The following is a 24,573-nucleotide window of genomic DNA, read 5'->3' on the forward strand; positions in this document are numbered from 1 at the left end:
CTGACTGCCGACAAGAGGCATGACCAAGGGGAATAGGCTTTGTCAGCGATATAGGGGAAAAAAATGGGTGTTATTTGTCATAAAGGTCCCAAGAAAGCTCTGACAGCAACACAGCTGTGTCAGGATCCTGTCATTATCCGCCATATTGATCTGAGCATTTGCTGCGTTGTTCCCCCAAATCTGGCTTGGATAAAGCTTGAATGCAGCCTATAATCAGAGCAATTTCTCAATTGATACCCACGGAATAATTTTTTCCCCTCACATATATAGAGTTGGCCTCTATTCAGACCCCTACACTATGCATGTTTTGTATTTGCCCCTGGTGTTGTGGTATCTTGAATGTGGAGACAGGAGACTTAGGTTCAAATCCTGACTCTCGTTTATTAGCTGTGTGATCTTGGCAAGCTCCTTCTCACCTCTGAGCTTCCTTCTGCTCCTTTGTAAAATGGAAGACCTGGATGTCTTTATGTTTAAGGAACTGGGCATGTTTAGCCTGGAGAAGAGGGGATGTCATAGCTGTCTTCAGATATTTGTAGGGCTATCACATGTAGGATGGATCAGATTTGTTCTGTTTGGCCTTGGAGGGAAGGACCAGCAACCAGTGATGGTACCTGCAAAGAGACCCATTGAGGCTCGATGTCAAGAAAATCTTAATAATTAGAGTTGCCTCTGGGTAAAATGTGCTGCCTCATGAGTTCTCCCTCTTTGAGGCTTCAGAGGCAGGTTGGGTAAGTAATCAATTAGTAATCAATAAATATTATTAAGTGGCTGCCAGGTGCTGTGCTAAGCTCTGGTAGGTATGTTACTAGGTTGGACACTGAGGTTCCATCCACCTCTCAATTTTATGATTCTAAGGTCCTTTGAAGCTCTAAGCTTGATCCACAACACAGAGATAGATGTAATCTATTCCAAGGTAAATGAATGAGACATGGGAACAGTGTGCCACGTGAGGGTGAAGGCCGTAATTGATAGGCAAGAATCAGAGGAGGTTTCCTGGAGGTCAGACGTTAAAAGAAAACATGCTTTTGATGGGTAAAAGTGGAAAGGGAAGACATTCCAGGCACAGGAAACAGCCTGAGTAAAAGTGTATAGGCAAGAAAATTCAGTCCCAATTCTGAGGCCAGAGAAAGAATTGTCCAGGCATTGAGTATGTGGAAAGGAAACAAGAGGTAACATTACAATGTGGGTAACCCCTGTTAGAGACAACCTTTAATGTCAGATGAAGTCTTCTGAACTTTCCTGGAGAGACAAGGGGTGTTTAGGTGGCACATTGGATAGAGCACTGGGCCTGGAGAATTCGAATCTGGCCTTAGACACTTTCTAGCTGTGTGACCCTGGGCAAGTCACTTAACCCTGTTTGTCTCAGTTTCCTCAAATGTAAAATGAGCTGGAGAAGGAAATGGCAAACCACTGCAGTGTCTGAACCATGACAGAGGCAAAAGGGAGTTGCTGGAGATTTTTGAGGAGAGGAATGACTTGATTGTACTATGCAATCAATCATCAAGCATTTCTTCAGGGCATATTATATACTAGACACTGTGCTAGGCCCTGAGGGAAGCTTCCCTGCCCTCAGGAAGCTTCTGTTTTATCAGTGGAAACCTCTATGTGCATAAGTTTATGTAACTATGTAAAATAGAAATGAGGTAATGAGGGAGGGGGCTAGCAGGTGGTGGAGTAGGGGGAATCAAGAAACACTTCATACATTAGAAAGATCTTTTTCTTTAAAAAGAAAAAAGTTTTTCTTTTACTCTGAACTTAAACACCAAATAGAAAGGAAAAGAGGTTTGATTATACACAAAACTAAAGGTCTCATGTGCACAATTTGCTTTTGTTTTATTTATAAATGCAAATATAAAATTTTATATTTTTAAGTGATCAAATTATTGAATAAACATTAATAATTAATATATTTTAATTAAATATAAAATCTTACCAACCTGTAGAGAAAGCTCATCTTGGCTGCAATGGGAAGGATGGGTTGGAAGATAGGGACAGTGGGGGAAGAAGATCTGGGAGGTGGCTCGTGTGAAAGCCCAGGAAGATGGTAAGGAGGCCTGGGGCCACAGCGGTAGCAAGCGCAAAGGGAGAGGGAAAGAAGAATACATGCCAGCTGTCATGGAGGTAGGATCAAACTGGGAATCAGAGAAAGTTAAACTGTGCAGGCCTGGCCCTCATCTCCCACTAAGTCTAAACCTAGGGCATGGAGAGCACCCAGCCCCTCATCAGGGCTCCCCTTCTTTCAGTAAAGAGCTCTAGGCCTACCTCTACCAAGTTACCCTGGGCAAGTCACTTAACCCTGCCTGTCTCAGTTTCCTCATCTGTAAAATGAGCTGGAGAAGGCTACCCTCATTATTCTTGGGGGGAAGCAGGTAAAAAATAGCTACTATGGACAAGGAGCCTTGCTAGGTACTGAAGGTACAACAAAAGAGAGACAATGTCCCTGTCCTCAAATAGCTTACATTCTCCACTGGGGATTCAACTTGTAAACTTAGTCATTTGAAGATGAAGGGGAAATCCCTAACAATAAATCAGGAAAGGCTTCCTGGAAGAGATGGCACTGGCTGAGCTGAGCCTTGAAAGAAGCTAGGAATTCCAGAATGTACTACAGGAATGCAGGCTGTTATTATTTCTCTAATAACCGAATGGAGAGAGGATGTGGTAATATAGTGGGTAGAAGGCTGTCCCTGGAGTCAAGGAGGCCTGGGTTCAAGTTTACCTTTAACATTCATTGTCTGTGTGGCTCTAGGCAAGTTTCACTTAACCTATCAGTGCCTGAGAGGACAATTCTCCAAGATCCTAAGTTATAGAGGAGTAGCCCATTTCCACTAGTGGAGGGAGTTTACACACTTGGAGTTCTCTATATCTATGAGATATATCTAGACCAATAAATGTGTGAATGTGTGAATGAATGAATGAATGCTCTGGGTCTGAATGGGATCTTCTTTTCAATTTGGAATAGCATCTGGCACATTAACTATGTTCACAAGCTCTGTACTCCTGGGAGGGGTTTGACCATCAGTGACTGGACCATTAATTCTCTGACCAGAAGAGCAGCTGGTGGAAAAAGAGTCCCTGAAGGCCTAGGAAAGTGTGGATAACCCTGGACTCATCTCTGCTAACTCATTTAAGGCCATTTTACAGGGAAGCACAAGCATGAACTATGTCTCTGGGAACAAGTTGGGCCTGTAAAGTAAGTTCTTCTATCAGTAAACTTATCTGTCCTTCCTCCACTCTCTCCAACCCCGTGCCCCCCCCCCCCCCCCCATGGGAGGTGCAACTGGGTATGGAGACCCAGGTCAGGTCAACAAGGCTAATAAGCTGTAGGAGACTCTGAGTCTTCTCTGCAGACACAACCCATGAGTCCCAGACCTGTCACTAGACAAGCCCTTCATCTATCTGGCCCTCAGGCCCATCTGGAAAACAAGGGAGTTTCGAGACAGTTTGATACAGTGCTAAAGCCTAGGTTTGAATCCCACTGACTGCCTGGCCAGAATGAGGCAAATCATCTGACTTCTCTGGCCCTCAATTTCTTCATCTGCGAAATAGTGGGGATTGGATTGGGTGACCTCTGAGGCCCCTTCCAGCTCTTGAACTAGGAGCCTGTGAGTTGGTCTAGATTCTAAACCAGGTGGAGAATCTAGAGTCTTATCACTTTTCATGTCATGGATTGCCGGAGCCTCTCAAGCCACTGCCCAGAGTGATTGTTAAGTTTTCAGTGTGAGCATGAACACCTCAGAAATCACCAAACAGCCAAGAATCAGGCCCTGATTGTTTTGTTGATTGTCTAGAGTTCACAATGTGATGGGGGAAGTGTGATAATGCCTCCTCACCCTCAACCATACCTGGTTGTTAAATATGGATCAGCAAATCCTTGCAGCCATCCCCCAATCAATGTGTCAACTTCCTTTCCAATTCTTTGTCCTGTCAAACATTTGAAACCCTCAACAAACTGGCTCCAGCCTCTCTTTCCAGGTTTCTTACAAATTACTCCCCTTCACACACTCCATCATCTAGCCAAATTGGTCTGTTTGCTATTGCTAATACACTGCTTCCCACCTCCTTTCCTCATGCCTTTGCACATCCCATACCTGGAGTGTTCTCCCATTCAGCCTCTGACCTGTAGGATTCCTATCTCCCTCTAAGACTCAGCTCAGAGTCTCTCTCCCCAGGAAATGGCCTTTCATGGTCCCAACAGTTACTAGTGCTATCCTCTTTAAAGTGACCTTCCATATGCTCTGCATTTTATCTTGTATGTTCTGGGATGTCTGTGTCTGTGTCTATGTCTTTGTCCATATCTATCTAATATATCTGTCTTCTCTCTCTCTCTCTCTCTCTCTCTCTCTCTCTCTCTCTCTCTCTCTCTCTCTCGCCTATTGTTTAACTGCCTATTCATATACCCATCCATTTATCCATCTTTCCATCTAGTCCATCTATCTGTCTATCTATCTTTCTGTCTATCTAAATCTTGTATGTTCTGTCACCAGAACTACAGGAAAAATACAGAGTAGAGAGAGAATAATCTCTTAATAATTTTTTTTGACGCAGAAAAACGCTGCTATAAATATTTATGTATATAAGGGATTTTTCTCTCTGGCTTCGGCCTCTATGGAGTCCCATACATACAAAAATATTTATAGCAGGATCTTTCTGTGCTGACCAGCATTTAGTAAGTGCTCTCTCCATCCACTATTTTTGTTATCCTAACCACTTCTCTGATCTTACTCTTGCCCCTGACAGAGGAAAAAAAAAATCTCATTTTATTTTTCTTATTATTTATTGCCAATCGCAGCAAGATTTGGCAATTTTGCCCCTGCCTGCTTTGAAAGTCATAGAATAAGAGTCACAGTTGGAAGGGACCCTGGGGGCCTATGGGTAGTCCAACTTTTAACACTATTCTTCAGGATCTTATCCTTGCTTTTACTTTTTATATATGTCTTTTAAGAATCTGAGCTGATGAGCTCTTTTTGTAACCATATCAGTCTCTGTCTCTTTTTTTTAAATTAAATTTTTATTGATTTCCTCTGTTTTTCACACTATCATAGTTTTCCCCAGTTTCTTCCCTTCCCCTCCCAGAAATCTATCCCATGTAATAAATAGTATTTTTTTAATAAAAAGATTGAAGAAAGAAAGAAAAAGAAAGTGGAGAACTGAGCACAACAGGTCACTCCATTGGAAAGTCCAAAAACATGCAAGGGGTAACATCTGTGGACTTCCCAGTTCTGCAAAGGATTGGGGTGGGAACATTTTCTCATGTCTCTTCTTTCAAGTCGTGCTTGTTCTTTATAATTTTGAAACCTTCACTTTTGAGTTTTGTGTATGTGGTTTTTCTTTCCATTACATTGCTGTATTATTGTATATATTGTTTCCTTGGCTCTCCTTGCTTCACTGCATCATTTCATGTGGGTCTTTCCATGCCTCTCTGCATTCATCACATTCATTATTTCTGATAGCATGGTAATATTCTATTACTTTTACATATCACATTTTGTTTAGCCATTCCCTTCCCCGAATTGATAGGTTTCTGCTTTGTTTATAATTCTTTGCTATCACAAAAGTGTTGTTATAGGTATTTGGTTGTGTATGGGCATTTTCTTCTTATCTATGGCTTCCTTGGGATTTAAGCCCAGTAATGGAATCTTTGGGTCAAAGAGTATAGACATTTTAGTCACTTTGTGTAATTCAAAATTGCTTTTCAAAATAGTTGTACCAATTGATAGCTCCACCAACAATTAACATTAATCTCTTTAATAACTACAGTAATACCTAACATTTCTATAATGTTTTAAGGTTTGCAAAGTACTTTACATAGATTGCACATCCTTTTGTTGTTAGGAAGACTTATTTTGCCCAAACTCCAATCTGAATTGATGGAGTTGACTGTGTCTTCAGGTCTTTGAAGTTCCCATTGTACAGTCTTTGCATTGTAGGCCACTGTAGATATGTTACCAATCAGAGAATCTCACCTCCTGCTCTGCCCTACTTTGAACCTGCCTTGGGGTGTGGAGGAAACAGATGGAACCGGGGGCAAAATTGGTTTTTTTTTTAAAGAAAAAAATGTGCTAAATAAACACAGTCAAGAAAAAATAATTCACAAAATGGCCATGACCAAAAATGACCATGACACTTTGAACCATCATGTCGCTATCAGGAAGTAACAGACTTTATTAGAGGGCCTTCGGTCACCTGAGTGGTCACTGTATTGATCAGAGTTCTGAAGTCTTTTAAAGTTGTCTCTACAATGTGGTTGTTATTGGATAAATTGTTCTCTTGGATCTACTCAGTTCATCCTGCCCAGGATTCTCTGAAATTTTTCCTTTGAAATCACCTCTTTCATCATTTTTATAGCGCAGTTATATTCCACTACGTTCTTATACCATATTTTGTTCAGCCATTCTTCAGCTGTCCAAGAAGCAATCTAGGGCAGACCTTAGATTTTAATTCTTTTCTTCATCCCCCTCTTTATTTTTCCTTTCAGAATTGGGGAGTTTGTTTTGCTTGTGTGATTTTTCTTGAGAAAGTTCTACAGAAAAGGGAGAAATTTCCTTCTCCCTATAATAGATGCTCTGGGAGGGGGGTGGAGGGATGGAGGTAAAGGGGAGGAGAGGACAGGGCAAGGGAGGGAGAGAAGGAGGGAAGAAAAAGAAGACAGGGAAGGGAAAGGAGGAGAAAGGGAGGAAATGACAAGAGAGGGAAGGAAAGGGGATTGAGGGGAGAGGAAAGAAGAGAGGAGAGGAGGCAAAAATGAATAGAGACAAAAGTGGAGAAGAGGGGGAGAGAAGAGAGGAGAGAGAAGAAGCATGAGGAAAAAAGATTGCCTCTGTTTCATTTGGGAGATGACAAAGATTTCAGTGTGGGGGAATTTTTGGGTCCCCAAGGCTCACCCCCACAGTGGTGCCCTCCAAGAGGCCACACAGAAAGCAGAGGCCCCACAGCCTGACTGAGAGATTTAAAGGGTTTCCCTGTTAGGAGCTGGGCTGTCTCCAGGGCTGGGCTGGTGCTCAGATCCTGGAAACCAAAGCCAGGGGCTGCTGGAACAGCCAAAGAACCAAAGAAAGCCACCCTCTACGTGCCCAGCAAGGGGCCAAGTCTACAACTTCCCACGGCCCAGCCAGGGCAGGGCAGGGCAGTCAGTGGCCAGCAGCTCTACTGCCTGCAGCAGCAGACCTGACAGTCTGGTAATCTTCACCCTGACCCTGGAGGTCACGGGTCCTGCCTTCATTAAGTGTTAGCATGCAGGGCCTGATGATGTTTCCTATGATTCTCTCGTATTTCCTGTGTGAGTCCCTTTCCTTACCCAGACTGTGAGCTTCCTGAGGCTAGGGCCCCAAATCTGCTTCTCTGGACTCTCCTAAAACAAGAGGTGATTTCAAAGGGAAGATTACAGAGAATCCTGAGTAGTATGAACTGAGTAGAACCAGGAGAACAATTTGTATAGTAACAACCCCATTGGAAAGAGAAATGGCTTTAACTCGGTAGCTTGCCTGTTCCTAAGAAGGTTTTTATTGGCTCTAGGATGAAATACAAATTAATCTGTGTGTCACTTAAAACACGTCATGGCCTGATTTCAATTCTAACCTACCTTTCCAGGCAGAGTCACACAGCTCTTTCTCTGTGGTCTCCTTGATATCATCGCTATCTGGCCTCTCATCTCTCACCTCCACCTGGGATGATCTCCCTTCCTCCCAACTCCTTGGAGTCCATAGCTCCAGTCACAGCTCAACCCAAGTGCCCCCTTCTAAACAAGGCCTTTTGCCTTTTCTAATTACCCTCTGTCCACCCTAGACTAAGTTCACTTTATCTACGCTTCTGTTTTTCTCGTCCCTCCCCCAAATAAAATGTGAGCTCCTTGAGATCCTTTTATCTACGTTGTTTGTATTCCCAGGTCCTAGCAGAGAACTGGGCACATAAGAGACAGTTCCCAAATGCTTGTTGATATTCAGCTGAATTGAAGCTTGAGGGCAGGTCCTCAGTTTATCCCTCCTCAATCTCTTCTACAGCACCAGGTACAGAATAAATGCTCAACCTTTTAATGGACCTATGATCTCATGCAGCAGAACAGACCACAACCATCCATTCTATGTGACTCTTGTCCATCCACCCATGGGAAGTTTTCTTACCAGGCAGCCCACCTTTTCTATTTCTCTTAATAATGTGGATAAGAATGGATACACAGGATGTCCATTGGCATCCATCTCCCTCATCACATGATCTGTTTTGCTAATATTGATCCATTAAATTGAATTTCAACAGAAAACTTGACAGGAATTCTGGGTAGCTGGATGTGGGAGCACCCAAGTCAGGAAGTCATTGTGAATGTAGGGGACCGAATTGAGGTCTGAGGACAGAATCTAGGAGTGTCTATGGTGATAAGGCTGGTATCTACTAGGGTTCCTCCGTCCCCTTTCTGTTCCCCCACAAGGATAAGTTTTTCCTAACTGGCAACAAAGCTGTCCCCAGAACCTGACTAGCCCCTGCCTCCCTCAGTCATGTAAGGGCATAAGAAAGTCCCATGAATGTGGAGGAGGGACCTCTCTGACGGGGTGGATCTCCAAAGACTGCAGGAGTCACCACACCCTGCCTGCCTAAGCAGACATTTCATTTCCATATGAAGATGGACAGGAATCGAGGGAGTCTATAGAGGTTAAGGACCACCGTGTCTTTGCTGAATAATCTTCCGACAGCAGGGCTAAGTAAATCTCCTTTTGTAAGCTATTAGATGGCTTATGAGCACTAAAATGGGATCTGAACCAAGAGGCGTGCTACACCTAACACCCACATTTAGGAGGTAGCAAAACAAAAAAAGGCATTGTCAAGGAAGATGAGACTAGCCAAGGGGAGAGGGGCTAGGTGGTACCTAATGCTAGGCTGGGCCTGCTAGATGGAGCACTGGACCTAGAGTCAGGAAGGCCTGAGTTCAAATGTGACCTCAGACACTAGCTGTGTGATCCTGGGCAAGTCACCTAACCCTGTTTGTCTCAGTTTCCTCACCTGTAAAATGAGCTGGAGAAGGGAATGGCAAACCACTCCAGTATCTTTGCTAAGAAAACCCCAAATGGGGTCATGGAGAGCTGGGCATGACTAAAAATACTGGGATAATCCCAGGAAGAAGACGACTGAGTTTTGACCCCAGATTTGGCCATGGGTAGGTCTCGGATGATCTTAGAGTTGTTTCAGTAGGACAGTGAGGATGAGATAGCAGTCAGATTGGAGGAAGCTAAGGAATGAGTACATAGTGAAGCAGGTGCCTGTGGAAAACATGGCCTTGGATCTGCCACAAACTCACGTGACACTTTGGCTTCAGTTTTCTCTTGCAAAATGAGGTAGGGCAAGGAGAGAGTTCTAACTCTGGTGCTTATGAATCTATTTCCTTAATATTTAGATACTGGGATTCAAGTGTGTGCTTTCAACAACTGACTCAAAAACAAACAAGCCCCAGAACAAAACACCACGGCTTTGTAGTTTAATCTGCACCGTGAACGTTTTCTCCGTCACCTTTTTAAGTGCAGAAATCAACAATAAATCAGGCCAGTTTTGAGCATTTGCTGATTTCCAACGTGTAAAGGCTTACGCAGAAAATTTAACAGAGCCCTCACAAGCAGGCTCGAGCTGGTTCCAGTACACCCTGCCTGTATTTCAAAATAATTGGATTTTTTTTTTTTTTGCAATCCTATGCATTTTACTCATTTTACAACATGGTTCTGAGAAGTGGTCTGTAGGCTTCACCAGACTGTTTGTTCAAGGGAAATGGTGGAAAAACCCTCCGAGTTTCTGCCAGGTCTCTCATTGAATGGCATTTATGTCGAGCTCCCCATCACTGAAAAGGTTAGAGAGGATTCTTATTCACGTAAGGGTTTAAATCTCCTCTGGCGATCTTGCCAACTGAGATTCCATTAGAGATTTAAGTAATGACTATGGCATTTCTCCCCTGCTCCTATTACTGGATCATAACAATTCCTGGCTCCGCCTTAAAATCAGGTAGGGTAGAGGGAGCTAGGTGGTATAGTGGATGAAGTGGATAGCCTGGAATCAGGAAGACCCGAGTTCGAATCCCATCTCAGGCACGTCCTAGCTGCATGACCCTGTGTTAGTAATCTGAACATCCTCAGCCTCACTTTCCCAATCTGTAAAATGGAGACAACAAAACCTACCTCAAAGAGTCATACAGAGTCTCAAATGACACTGCCTCTATGTAAATATGTGTATAGATTCCTTATATGTGAAGTGCTATATATATGAGATCTGTTATTGAGTGCTATATTACTGCAAACAGCACCCTTAAAGCTGATTTATTGGTGAAAGGGGAGGGAGACTGGCATGGCCACAATGAGAAGCAGAGGGGGGAAAATCACTGGATTTGGAACCAAGGGACTTGGGTTCTAGACTGTACCACACCTCACCTCCATCGCCCTGTCTGGCCCTTATACTCCACGATGGCCAATGGCAAAAACCCCACCTTCTCCTGTTTGGTCCCGAAAATGACACGAGAGAAAAAAAATGAAGCTTAAACCAATTTTTTATTTTATTTTATTTTTTGGTAAAAGTTAAAGTTTGCCAGGTTAAGAAAAGCAGAGTCTGCTGTGTTTAGTGTTCTGACGCCTCCGACCGCAGCCACGATGGGTACTGCGTGTCTAAAATAAATGTGGAATTACCTACCGAGAGTAAGCCATCCCAAATCTGCCAACTATATAACAGTGGAGAAATTGATTTACGGCACTTGTCTCCCAAGCTTTTTAAAGGTAACAGTCCCGGCTATAAAACTATATAAGCATTGCATAAGAAATGTTAAGTCTACAGTAACAAATACAATCTTGTAAAAACTCAATAAATTATATATATATATTTATAATATCTAATAACATTTGAAACCATGCGCACGATTGTACATTCTCCTCTGGTGCTGGACGTCACACTCTGTCCGTCTGCGGAATGTACGTGATTAGAAGACATTTGTAGGAAAATACCATGTTTTTTTTTTCTCTCCCATTTAAAGTTCCCCGAACAAAACCAAACCAAATGTCCCCCCTATAGAAATCTACTTCCTCTGCAAAACAGACCCCAAATTAAAACAAAAAGAAACCTGCTTCTTGGCATCATCTTGAAACTATAAAAAATTTTTTTTAAACTTTAGTTTCCAGGAAATTCTGAAAAGAGGAGGAAAAGAGTACGCAGTCACAGACCAGGACTCTATTTCCTTTGCTTCATCATGAAGGAACTAGTTGGGTGGTGAGGGAGGAAATTACAGGACACACTCAGAAATGCTTCTTGTATCATCCAGAAAGCATAAAAAAAAAAGCCAGGTTCCCAACACTGACCTGTCTGTCTCCTAACCGAGTGTGTAGTTGGCTGAAGGCAGGGGCACTCTCTGGCTACCTCCTGGGAGACGGTGGGATGCTGTGTGCACATGTGAAATGCAGGCCGTACAAGGATGTTTGGAGGGTGAGGGGGCTGGTAAGTCAGGGGACTGAGGTCACCCTCAATGAGCTCTGTCCCCTTCACACCCAACCCAAGAAGTGGGAAGGGAAGCCAACATGCTTTGGGCTTTCCTTGAGGGTGCCTTTAAACCAACACTGATAAATATCTTCATTTGGAAGGAGGATTCATGACTCCCCACCACCCAAAAGAGATAGAACAGAGAAAGCTCTGCCCAGCTCAGGCACATCAAGTCACACCGAATCCCACCAGCCTCAGTTTCCTCAAACAAAATATAGGCACAACCTCCCTCCTGAAGGCTGGCTCTGGGGGCTCTCACTTAACTGTGTTGTTGCAAAAATAAACTGAAAACACCTCACTGCAATCCAGAGAAAAGTTAGAATCTGAAACAACACAGACAGCCTCATGACATCTGTTCAGGACTGTGCACGCAATACATTCGCTCGATGGTTCCCGTAAACATGGAAACAAAGGCATATACTTACTTTCGCAGCTGTTAATAAGTTAAAACTCTTAAAACTCTGGGAAATTAGGTTGACAGCAATGCTAGGCTATTTTAAACAAAGCAGACGGAGTCCCTTCAGCAGGCTATAAATAACTTTACAAATATACAGGTTAAAATACAATTTTTAAAACAAAACTGTGACAATATAGAACAATAACAACAAAAAATGCAATTTTTTTCCTCTCTTTGTTTCTCCCTATCCCACCCCAAAGGTCTGGTATTTGATATTGTAATGTTTACTTCTGAGGGCCTTTCATCCATCTTGCTTAAGGTGGATTACTATTGTACACTCTCCATATATATATTTTATGTACACACACACACACACACAGACACACACACAGCATCTATTTATATGTATATACACAATTGTCTGGAATAAACCTCTTTTGATATAAATTAAAGGCTCCTGCCTTCAGGTACCCGTAATTTCAAATCTTCATGAGATGGGGGAAGGAGATGGGGAGAGCTGACACCCGGCATGTTTCTCTTTAACACAGAAGACAGAAAGCCCCAGCTCCAAACCAACCAACCAACCAATTAATCAGTCACACCCCTGAGGCAGGAATCCTAGTTCCCCCAAAGCAACTCTGAACAGAATAGGAGGCCCAGAAAAAGAAGGTGACTTAGAGGGATCAGGGGGTTTGGAACCAAAAGGTATCTGAGAGATTGCTGATTCTGCCATTTTACAGAGGAGGAAACTGAGGTCCAGGAGGGGAAGAAATCTGCTCAAGATTACACACATAGTAAATGGTAGAGCTGGCCTTTGATTCAGATTTCCTAATCCCTTCAAGCCCAGTGTCTCTTCCACTATACTACCCTACCTCTCTTGACTCTGGCTCCATCCTTAGTTACTCACTGGGGAAATATGGTGCTTGGCCTTTATTCCACTTCCAACACTGTCTTGACACTTACTCCAACACGAAACCCTTGCCCTAGTTGCCTGCTCCTGCTCTAGACACCTAGTCACTCCCTCTACAATGCCTGAAATGTTTCCTGCTTCTGCCTCCTTTGATCTAATCATGAACAGAGCTGGAACATGGAGCTGGAAGAGGTGAAGTAAGAGATGGATGGCCTTTGCCTCTGGTTGCCCCTCAACCCAAGTGGGACCGCTGATCCCTTCCTGTTAGCTCCTGAGGCTAAGCCTGTCCCTTTGAGGCCCAAAGCCTCTCTTGTCCTCTATCTTTGTACACAATGCTTTCTCTAAAACCCCGAGTCTCCATCCAGTAGGTGGAACCACACCTGCACCCAGTCCCCTGAGGGAATGTGGAATCTGCTCCCATCCAAATGGTCCCCTGGTAGACTGCATAAAGGCAGTCCCTCTACATTCATTATGGAAAGAAAAAAATCCACAACAACTATAACCCCACCCGACCTTCCTTCCTCTTCTAGCCCTTCTCTAGATCACAGGAGATGACCTTGTCCAACCTCCTCATTTCCCAGTGGAGGAAATGGGCCCAGAGAGGTAGTGACTTGTCCAATGTAGTAAAGATGGGGATCGAACCCAGGTTCTGACCATGGTACTACACTGCCTTTTCCATTTCCCCCACACACCTCCCTATCCCAGAACCCTCAAAAAAGTCTTCTCTACCTCATAGCACAGAACGGTGGCTTCATGTCTATCCCTTTTCCTTGGGGGGGAGGGGAGGGGTGAGAGCTCACAACCGCTAGACTGAACATTCTATTTTCCAATATATATATAATATATATAAAATCTATATATATATATACTATCATATAATCATCTTGGCAAGAGACTTTTCTTCCTTCAGGCCATACAGTGCTTCTTGGCTTCTTTCTACAGCAAAAATGATCGGGAGGAAAACAAAGTTTCAGCGGGCCAGGAGGCTCTCCTCAGCCTGGGTCCAGACCCCATCCTCTCGGATGGTCTAGTCCCCTCTGGTTCCAGGCTTGCAGGCCTCCATTCTGGACGAGCTCAGCTCCCCACAGGTCCCAGGGCCAGGTCTGGGAGGCTATCACGTCCTGAGGGCGCCATTACACTTCGGGCCTTTGGGGAGGCAGGGCTCCTCGGGCAGCAGGTCATGGGCAAACACCGAGTCGTCTCCAGAAGAGCAGGTGCTGTGGCTGTCCTGGCAGGTGGGGGAATACTGTTCAAAGGGAACAGACAGGTCCAGGTACTCCTGTTGGGGGAAGGGAGAGAAACAGAGTCAGAGCATCCCAGGGACCCAAGAGGCCACCTCACAGCATCCATCTGCCACAGAATCAGGATCAGAATGTGGAAAGCAGAAAGCCAGGGAGCAGGCAGTCTCCACCCTCCATCCCTATATCGATTTGTCTCTCCCACTTTCTGCCTTTTTTTTTTTTGGAGGGGCAATTGGGGCTAACTTACTTGCCCAAGGTCACACAGCTAGTTTTTGTGTTAAGTGTCTGAGGCCGGATTTGAACTTGGGTCCTCCTGACTCCAGGGCCAGTGTTCTATTCACTACACCACCTAGCCGCCCCTCTCCCACTTTCAAATATAATTAATTAGAAGGACTTGGACGGAGAAAGGCTAAACTGATTTGGCTCCATGTTTATACTGCTGACACTGTTTGTCCTTCATTTCTGTAATGGACCCAATGATGTCTTGACTTGTGTGAATTAAGAGGGGTGGAATTATACAAGGTTGTCAGCCTCCCTTTCTCTTCCAGAGTCATCCAAGTCCAGTGGCCATACAAAAGTCACGACAACTGGTAATGTCCTGGGATGTATATATAGATATGGAAACTGAGGCCCAGAGAGAGGAAGTAAGTAAATAGCAGAGTTGGGATTCAGACTCCAAACTCAGTGTTCTTCCCACTGACTGTATCAATTCAAGTCAACACAGGGTTATTAAGCACCAACTGTACTTAATAGGAACTGGGTTGGATACTAGTGATACAGAGGTGAAAAGGGTAGGAACCCTGCTCTTGAAAAACTCAATCTAGTAGAAAGCTTGGACGGGGATCAGTAATGATGATAAAAGGTAGAAAATGAAGGTGGAACGGGTCGACCCAAGTGACCTGATCAATGATCCAAGGGTGGAAGGCTCATGACTCTTTGGAGGGGAAGAGGACATAAATCAGAGAAGGCTCACGGAGGAGAGGACGGACACCTGAGCTGGGCCATGAAGGAAGATGTTAGCAGAAGCTGGGAGAAGGTATCAGCTTATGGGACACCCGGACACAGAGCTGGGCAGCTTAGCAGCATCTTGCCCTATTTGAATCCTCTGGTTGTCTAAGCAAGCCATTCTCAACCTTAACCTTTCTTTTTTTTATTTTTAAAGCAATCGGGGTTAAGTAACTTGCTCAAGGTTACACGGCCAGTTATTTTTTTTGTGTGGGTGCCGAGTATCTGAGGCCGGAAACGATCCCAAGTCTTCTGACATTGGGGCCGGCACTCTTCCTACTCACTGCACCACCTGGCCACCCCTAAGCAATTGGGGTTAAGTAACTTGCTCAAGGTTACACGGCCAGTTATTTTTGTGTGGGTGCCGAGTATCTGAGGCCGGAACCGAACCCAGGTCTCCTGACACTGGAGCCGGTGCTCTTACTCGCTGAGCCACCTGGCTGCCCCTAAGCAATTGGGGTTAAGTAACTTGCTCAAGGTTACACGGCCAGTTATTTTGTGTGGGTGCTGAGTATCTGAGGCCGGAACCGATCCCAGGTCTCCTGACGCTGGGGCCAGCACTCTTACTCACTGCACCACCTGGCCGCCCCTCTCAACCTTTCTTTGTGCTTGTCACAGGTACAAAGTCTGGGGGAGCCCACAGACCCCTCTGAAGTGTGATGCTTTTAAATGTATAAAATGAAATGCATTACAAAGGAAACCAGTTCTAACACAGGAGTATGTGTTGCATGACTTCATGTGTATGATGGGAGTCATACTGATTGCTTTCTCAATGGGTGAGGGAGAGGCTGGAAGGAGGGAGAGAATTTGGAACTCAAAATTTTAAAAAATTAGGTGTTAAAAAACAAAGGAAGCCAATTCTATTGAGGATGTCATATGCATGGACCCCTTCCCTCCTGATTCTCACCTCCTCTGGGAAACCTAGCCCAACCAGCCCAGGCCATGATGCCTCTCCCTCCCGAGTTCTCCAGGTCCTCTGTGGCACTTAGCAACTGCTTCCTGATGGCGTTTTTATGTCCCAGGCAGAGCAAAGGCTTCCTCCATATGCGAGAGATTGGATTCCCCCTGCCCAGCACCCAGTCTGCACATGAGAGATGCTCAAAGGGAACTCCTTCTAGAACATCCTTGAAAAAGGGCCGGCCAATCCTCCTTCACCTAAAGACTTCTAAGTGATGGGAAGCTCACTACCTTCCAAGGTGGTTCAGATGTCTGGGGCTAGAAATATAATGAGGGGGATGGTCAAAGAACCTCAAAATATGACTCACTGAGCCCCCGAACCTAAAACAGACCTGGGGCAGGGGAAGAAAGTGAAGGCTTCCTCCATCCCCATGACCCGCAGGAAACCTTGGCCACTTACATCTGTTGATGTGACTGTGAGGACTCGGTCTAGGTCCTCAACCAGTTGCTTGAAGGTGGGTCTCTGGGATGGGACCGCATGCCAGCACTCACGCATGATCATGTATCTGGGGAAGCAGGAGAGAGAGAATAAGGGTAAGAAACAATAGGGGCCTGGGGGTTTCAGAAACTCCACAGGGAAAAAATCTAGTCTAATTGTCTCATCTCACCGACGAGCAAACTTCAAATCCCAATCCCAAGTCCTGTGCTGGGGCCTCAGGAAGGAGAGACACACAGACGGCAGGCCTGGGCCCTGTTGTTTCTGCAAAGTCAGCAAAATACGATGGACGATGACCCGGGGGTGGGGGGTGTCTCCTTTTTTTTAATAAGAGAGTTATTGGACAGCATCATTTATACCACTGACTTTGGGTTCAAATTCTATCTCTGATAGTCAGCCTTGTTTGACCTTGGGCAAGATACTTGACCTCCTCAGATCTTTTTTTCTCTTCTGTAAAATCAAAGGCATCTGAATTCCTCTCCATCTTGAGAGCTAGGACCCTCTAGGTCAATTATGCAATCAAAAAGCATTTAGTAAGTGCTTACTGTATGCCAGATGATGTGGTAAATGCTGAGGGATACAAGGGAAGGTAAAAAGCAGGCCCTTCTATCATATCCTAAGGGGTCTTTTCTCCACTGTCCTTTGGGCCATATTCCGTTTGGATGCCTCAGAAACTGTACTGCACCATGATTCTGAGTCATATCAAAAGCAGTGGAAGAACCCTGTCATTCCAGTCTAAGTTCAGAGGACTGATAATGGTTTGTGTCTGTCTCCTTTAGGCAAAGAGGTGGTGGGCTGAAAAATATTGTCACATATGGCAGAAGTATCATTTTCTTTAGTTTAAATATATTTCTTTTTACAATGAAAAGTTCTGCTCTGTGTGTGTGTGTGTGTGTGTGTATGTGTGTGCACATGCATATCTGTGTGTATGAGAGAGGGAGGGTGTCAGAGAGAAACAGAGACGTATACAGAGATCAGAAAGGGATGTCAACTTTAAAATTTTTAGAAAGGCATCAATAAAGCATCTTTTTTTTTTTTTTTAAAGAATGGTGTTAAAGAAGATAGGCTTTTGTCTAAGGAATCATTTTGGAATTGTTTAAAGTGCCTTCTCTTCTCCTCCTACTCATGGACATTGTCCATCTGTCCAAGCTGGCAAAGTGTCACATGCTTTGCCAGCGTCTGGCCCAGGAAGGCCATGAAGTATCCCAGATTGATAGTGGGGGCTCTGGGAGGCTGGGACCAGTCAAGGACTCGGTGTTGTATAAACTGAAGATTAGTCAGAGGTGTGGCAAATTAACGGGGCAAGACTCAATCAGGTGGAGAAGAGAAATACACATTGAAAGCATCACTGGGGTGGCCAGGTGGTTCAGCGAGTAAGAGCACTGGCCCCAGTGTCGGGATGACCTGGGGGATCAAGTCCAGGCTCAGATACTTAGCACCACATCCAGAAATAACTGGCCGTGTAACCTTGAGCAAGTTACTTAACCCCAATTGCTTTAAAAAAAAAAAAGAGAGCATCACTGGCACGAGATAGGGACTGAGAGCTATTTTTCACTTTGATTTCATGGCTTGCCAGGGCCAAAGAATCTCTCACTTGGTGGGTGCCCGCCTGGTAATAAGCCTTTATGTATTTCACTAGGCCGGCCCTCACACAGCAGACACAAGCTTTTCTAACCTGGTAGACCCTGCCCTCCACTGTCATAGCCTTCAAGAACCCAAGACTGACTTCACCACGGGGAAGGACTGGAGTAATGGAGGGGGATCTTCTACAATCAAACCCAACATTTATCAAGTGCCTACTGTATACAGGGCACTCATAGATACAGCAAAGACCCTGCTTTCTCAGATATTATAAGCTAATGGAGGAAAAGACAGACACATAAATAATCATGATGTTGGGGCTTTAGAGGCTATCTTCTACGTTTTACAGATATGGAAACTGAGGTCCAGAAGTTAAGTTTTTTGTCCAGTAGGGGTAGAGCCTGGCTTCAGACCTAAATGCTCTGACTCCAGAGGGAGAAGTGCCCAGCTGTATGAAATTTTATGAAAAATCTGGGGAGGGAGATATCACATTTGCTGGGAAAAGTAGGAAAGGAATATGGGGAAGGGTTTCATGAAGGAGGGGACACCTAAGCTGGGTCTTAAATGAAGGACAGGACTTCTAGTGACTCGGGTGGGAAGTGAGGGAAAGGGGGGGAAGACTCAATCTAAGCATGGAGAGCAGGAGAGACTGACACATGGAGAAAAAAGCAAAGTAGGCCACTGGAGCTGGAGTTTGGGGTGTGAGCGACACATGGGTAAGGCAGGCTAGAACAACATCTGGAAAGGCTTTAGATGGCTGAGTTTATTCATTTCATAGGCACCAGTTAGAGGGACATGTCTGAAAGATTTCACAAGCAGTATTTGTAGGATGGACCATAAGGATAGTGAAAGCAGGGAAGGGGATGTTACCAGGGTCCAGGCGAGAGGGGATGATAAAGGCCTGAGCCAGAGGTGTGGGGACTGGATGGGCCTTTCCCGAGTAGACCCCTCCCCAGGCTAGAGTGAGTGAGGGAGAGAGAGGCCCAGAACTCAGTGCACCCACAAGGAAGGGGCCAGGCAGAGGAAGAAAGGGGAAGATGGGGGACTGCAAAAGAAAACCTGGTCTCTGGGTACTTTGGAAAAACGACCGGCAACATGGGGAGGACAGGTAAGAAGACAGGAAAGAAAGTGGAGAGGAGGAGGGGAGGCAGGGCCTGACCAAGGTGGGCAGGAGGAGGACAAGTCCTTCCTCTGTCTGGGTCTCGTTCTAAAATGAAGATGGCAGACTGGATGGAATCTGAGGCCCTAGAACCTTAGTACTACACCATCTTTGATTTATCAGCTGTGTGACTGTGGGCACATCACGTATCCTTTTCTGGTTCTTGCCCTCCCACCCATAAAAAAAAGATGCTGGACTAGGATGACCTGAGGTCTCTTCCAGCCAGGGACATTGTGGGGCTCTTGTACGTATGTGTATGTGTATGTGTATGTCTGTACATAGGTATATATACACATACACATACATATATACAGACACACACATATCACTTTGCTATGTCCCGCACTTGCCAGCTTCCCTGGCATTCCCTAGTTATTATTCTTGGTGGTGGGGGTGGTTATTACTCTTACCAGCCTCTGATCTGATGGTGATTTTCTTCCCTGGACCTTCTACTGCATTCAGGCTCAAGAAAGGTTTATAGAGTAATGCCCATGGTGCGTTGCTGGTCTTGGGGGGGTGGGCCAGTGTGGAATGTATGCACACGCACTTTTATGTTTAATCTGCCTTATTAATACTTTCTTAAGTCTAGGTAATCAACCAAAAAACAAACCAAGCCTCAATTTCTCATAAAGGCTAATTTCTGAAGTGTTTACACTTCACTCATACTGAAGATTTAATAATCAGCTCTCTTGAGCTGGCTTCAGCGCCCGCTGCTCCCGCCCCATATAACTCTCTAGAAGTCTGTGGATCTAGTGTATGTAAGCTCTGGGCAAGCCTGGGAAGTGTGTGTGTGTGCGCGTGTGTGTTGGGGGGGGGGGGACAGGCTTCTGCTGCAGGAACAGGAGTGAAGTCACACCTTGCAGGGCTCCCTGTGCCAGAGTGAACAGGTGCTTGTCTCCAAGGTCTTAGCTACAATAAGCCCTTTACACTCAGACCTCCCAGGACTCTAAACAGACCACACACCGCTCCCTGGCCCCAGCCTGCCCAGGGCTTCTCAGATTCCAAATCACTCAAGGAGCGGAGGGGAGAGGAGAGGAGACGAAAGGAGACAAGAGGGGAGGGGAGGAGAGGAGAGGAGAGGGAGGGGAAGAGAGAAGAGGGGAGAAGAGGAGAGGAAGAGAGGAGAGGAGAGGAGAAGGAGGGGAAGAGAGGAAAAGGAGGGGAAGAGAGGAGAGGGAGGGGAAGGGAGGGAGAGGAGGGGAGGGAAGGAAAGGAGAGGGGAGGGGAGGAGAGAGAAGGGGAGGAGAGGGAAGGGGAGAGGAGAGGAGGGAGAGAAGAGAAGGTCTTGATTATAAGTGACTGAGAGTAACCCTGGTCTGGCAGAGGCTGTCAGCTGCATGCTGAGTGAGCCTGAGCTGGGTAAACAATCTCTTGGCAGAAGCTTCCCCTACGGGTCCAGGAAGGAGCAGACGCTGGGGTACGGCACCTCCTGGGTACTGTGAGCTTGCCTGCTATGGCTCCTACAGGCTGCCCCACGGTATCTGCCTCTCTCTAGCACCACAGGGGCACTCTGAATGTGCTTAATAACACTACAAAGCATTTTACATACAATATCTGATGATCACCTAACACCCCTGGGAGAGGTGCTATATTATTAACCCCACTTCACAGATGAGAAGACCGAGGCCAAGAAAGGCTAAGTGTTTTTCCTAGAGTCAGACAGCCAGTAAGTGACTGAGGCAGGATTCAAATGCAGGCCCCCCCTGCGTCCAAGCTCAGTGCCCTGTCCACTGTACCCCCACTTACAGATCGTGGGTGCAGTTGGCGGGTTTGTCCATCCGATGGCCCTCTTTTAACAGCTTGAAGAGCTCCTCCACGGGAATCCCAGGGTAGGGGGAACCTCCCAGAGTAAAGATCTCCCAAAGCAGGACACCAAAAGACCAGCTAGAAATGGGAAAAAACAAACAAACGAATGAATGAATGAATGAAAAAATAAAAGGTTATGAGGGCTGAGCAGGGGAGATGGGCCTTGAAAACATGCGGAGCGATTTCTTTCTCTCCTTGGCCCTGACCATAGCTCCCTCCCTCTGCTCTCCTCCCTCCATCTTCCTCGGCCCCCCTTCTGTGTCCGGCTTTGTTCCCGGGCAGCCGGCATGGCTAACAGAGCCATCAATGGCGTGACTGGCTGCCCAGGGCCACTCATCGGAGTTCCTTCCAGAGATCTCTGTGCTGACCCAACTCAATAGCAAGGATCCCACCCGGGCACAGTCTGAACTGAAATGAGCATTTCATCAGCGAGGTGACAGCTAGCGACTCCCCCAGTTCTTTGTCAGCCTTCCTCCTTCCCTCCCTCCCTGAGCCCCCCTGCTCCCCTTCCCCAACTCCAGAGAACAGAACAAACCTAATTATCTATGCCCAGCTTCCCGCTCAGAGCCGCGATACCCAAGCTTGCCTACTGCAGCCAGGGCCTGCCTGGCAGGCTTAGAGACCCAGCCCCGACCTTCCCTTAAAGCCTTGAGAAACCCTGCCCAAAGGGGTGGGGGCATGCAGAGGGGGCCAACAGCCCCCAGGACTGAGCACTTCAGGAGGGGTGTGAGGTGAAGGCTTTTCTGGGGGGAGGAAAGAAGAAATCTGATAACTGGCCTATAGTGGAGAGAAGAATGCATTTAAAGTTGGAGGGCTTGGATTTGAATTGTACCTCAGGCACTGACTAGCTGGGTGATTCTGGGCAAGTCCTTGTCTGTAAAGCGAAGGGGTTGGACCAGGTGATCTTGAGGCTTACACTCCCAGGCCTAACATTGTCTGGATAGGTAACCTGGCCTCACTCGGCCTCTGCTTAGTCCCGAGGATGGGGAGACCTGTTCCCTGAGTTCCTGGATACTTAGTTATAGGAGAATTCAACACATTCCTGAGTTAGGAGCCAAGGCCAGGAGGGTTTCAGCAGTGGGAGGGAGGTTACAGCTCAAAGGGTTGGGTTCCATTTCCTTCCAGTGGAGGCAGAAGATCTGAGTTCAAATCCTGGGCTGGCCACTAACTTCCCATCAAATCTCCCTTATTTTCTCTGGAGTCCCTGCTCTTTAGATCCATGTATATCCCACAAAGTGGGGGTCGTAATCCCAAGCACTTCTTTGTAAACGCAGAAGCACCACAGCGCTGGGCAGTGTTATTGTAATACCTGCTGCAATTTACATAGCATTAAGGCCTGCAAAATGTCTGGGTCTGGGAGTCTAGTCATAATATTAACTAGCATTCACACAGCACTTTAAAATTTGCAGAATGTATTACAAATAGCATCTCATTTATCTTCACAAGAGCCCTGGGAGGTAGGTACTATTATTATAATACCCATTTTACAGCTGGGGAAACCGAGGCAGACAGAGGTTAAAAAAATAATAACGATGATGATGATGATGGTAGCCAACACATGTAGCGCTTGCCAGGCACTGTGCTAAGTGCTTTACAAATATTATCTAATTTCATCTGCCCAACAATCCTGGGAGGTAGCTGTTATTGTTCCTACTTTATAGATGAGGAAACTGGGGCAAATAAGAGTTAAGTGACTTGGCCAGGGTCACACAGCTCACAGCCAGTAAGTATCTGAGGCCACATTTGAACTCAGCTCTTCTTCTTTTTTTTTTTTGCTTTTTTTGGAAGCACAATTGGGGTTAAGTGACTTGCCCAAAGTCACACAGTAAGTGTGTTAAGTGTCTGAGGCTGGATTTGAACTCAGATCCTCCTATTCATTGCTGGTGGTCTATTCATTGTGCCACCTAGCCGCCCAAAACTCAGCTCTCCTTAACTCCAACAGCAGTGTGCTATCTACTGTAGCACATGGCTGCCTAGGTCACTAGGTCACTAGCCTCCCCACCCCCGCTGGCTAATTCCTACAGCTGTATGTGTTGGGCCACAGCAACTCTTAATGATTCTCTACTAAGTCAGTGGACAGCTGCAGTCTGCGTGGGGATGGGGGTGCGTGGGAGGAAGAATAATGTGAAATCAGAGACCCCCTAAGGATGGACATGTTAATGCCTAGGTCCTCAAACTGCCGATGTGTGTCTGCAGGACGAGCCTTAGAGCCTACCTCCAGCACTGGTCTTGCCCACTGAGAACATCGAAGGCCTGTTTGGGACTGGCCGACCCCCTCACGCCCTTGGGGTCTGTTCCACAGTGAGCCCCTAAAGCTGTATTCCTCCTCTAACAGCCCAACCGTACAATTTAGCTCTTTCTCATTCCAAGATTCCACCCCCCCCAGTTGGGATGTCCCACGTTCTAGTGTACCCCTAGCTCTGACGTTCTCCACCCCCAGGTTCCAAGGTCTCTCTCTGCCAGTTCCAGAGATCCCAGACTTGATGACTAGGCGGTGCCTGACAAAGCTGCCAATGACCGAGTTAGCCGGGACGCTGTGATTTTTGGAGGGGATTGTCTGGGAAATGCTTACACATCGCTCTGGTGTGTGTACACCCGGTCAAACAGGGCTTCCGGAGCCATCCACTTCACAGGCAGCCGCCCCTGGAATTAGGGAGACAAAAAGGAGCGTCCCATCAGCACATTCAGGCCCAGAGGACACTCTGCCCCAGAGGCCCATGGGCCCCCGAAGAGAGGATTAGGATACCAGGCCACGAGGCCCACGTGGCTCAGCTGCCCTTTCACCAAGGACCCGTGTAAAGACTTATGTCAGAAGAGGCATCGAGCAGCTAGGCTGTGCCTGTCACAAACATCTGTGCTGGCTCCTGGGTGCTGAGCCCCCTGCCCTGTCCTTGACACAGCGGGTGTTCCTTATGCACCTGACTTGAATGGGATGGGAGGGAGGAAACTATGGGATGCTATGGCCAGGAGAAGGAACTTGGGGTGTTTAGCCTGGAGAAAAGAACTCTGGGGTTCATGGCAGCTATCAGGTCCCCAGACTGCCAGGAGGAAGAAGGAGGAGACCCCTTCTCTTTGGCTGTGGAGGCTGGGCAAAGGGGGAAGAGGAGGGAGAGATGCAGTTTAAGCCTGGATGGAAGGAAAACTTTGTTCTCTTCTGAAGATTGGGTTTCGGCCCCTCGGTTCTACAACTTTTCAAGGAACAAAAAAGGAAGATATTTTGTATTTGACCTGGGAATGACAGGATAAATTTCACCCCAAAGGGGTGAGACCTGAGCCTTTGTTTTGTGTTTTTGGGTCCAGATCACCCCTTACCTTCCATGGGCTAAGGTCCCTTCCACCTCTGACACTCCACGTTCCAAGGTCCTTTTCCCATCTCTGATACTTCATGCTCAATGTTCCTCTCTACAGCTCTAACATTCCATGTTATATGTTCTAAGCCCCCCTCCAACTGTGACATTCTAGGTTCTAAGCTCCCTCCCAGCTGTGACATTCTAGGCTCTAAGCTCCCTCCCAACTGTGACATTCTAGGTTCTAAGCTCCCCCCAAGTGTGACATTCTAGGTTCTAAGCTCCCTCCCAACTGTGACACTCT

At 46.2% G+C, this 24,573-nt stretch overlaps 1 protein-coding gene across 9 annotated transcripts in view; it reads right to left on the reverse strand.

Moving 5' to 3' along the window:
* Positions 1-10,495: 10,495 nt before the first annotated feature.
* FGFR3 (fibroblast growth factor receptor 3) overlaps positions 10,496-24,573 on the reverse strand; it is a 95,036-nt gene continuing 80,958 nt past the window's right edge. For all 9 annotated transcript variants that reach the window (XM_069071239.1, XM_069071234.1, XM_069071226.1 and 6 more), the window contains 4 exons: positions 23,555-23,625; positions 20,923-21,060; positions 16,401-16,506; positions 10,496-14,076 (listed from right to left, as the gene is read on the reverse strand). In XM_069071239.1, the coding sequence (XP_068927340.1) occupies positions 13,912-14,076; positions 16,401-16,506; positions 20,923-21,060; positions 23,555-23,625 (480 nt within the window). In that variant the 3' untranslated portion in view covers positions 10,496-13,911. The remainder of the gene's footprint in view (positions 14,077-16,400; positions 16,507-20,922; positions 21,061-23,554; positions 23,626-24,573) is intronic.

This window comes from Petaurus breviceps, unplaced genomic scaffold, assembly GCF_028583685.1.
Source record: "Petaurus breviceps papuanus isolate PSGF00001 unplaced genomic scaffold, PetGlider_PUasm1.0 140, whole genome shotgun sequence".
NCBI lineage: Eukaryota > Metazoa > Chordata > Mammalia > Diprotodontia > Petauridae > Petaurus > Petaurus breviceps.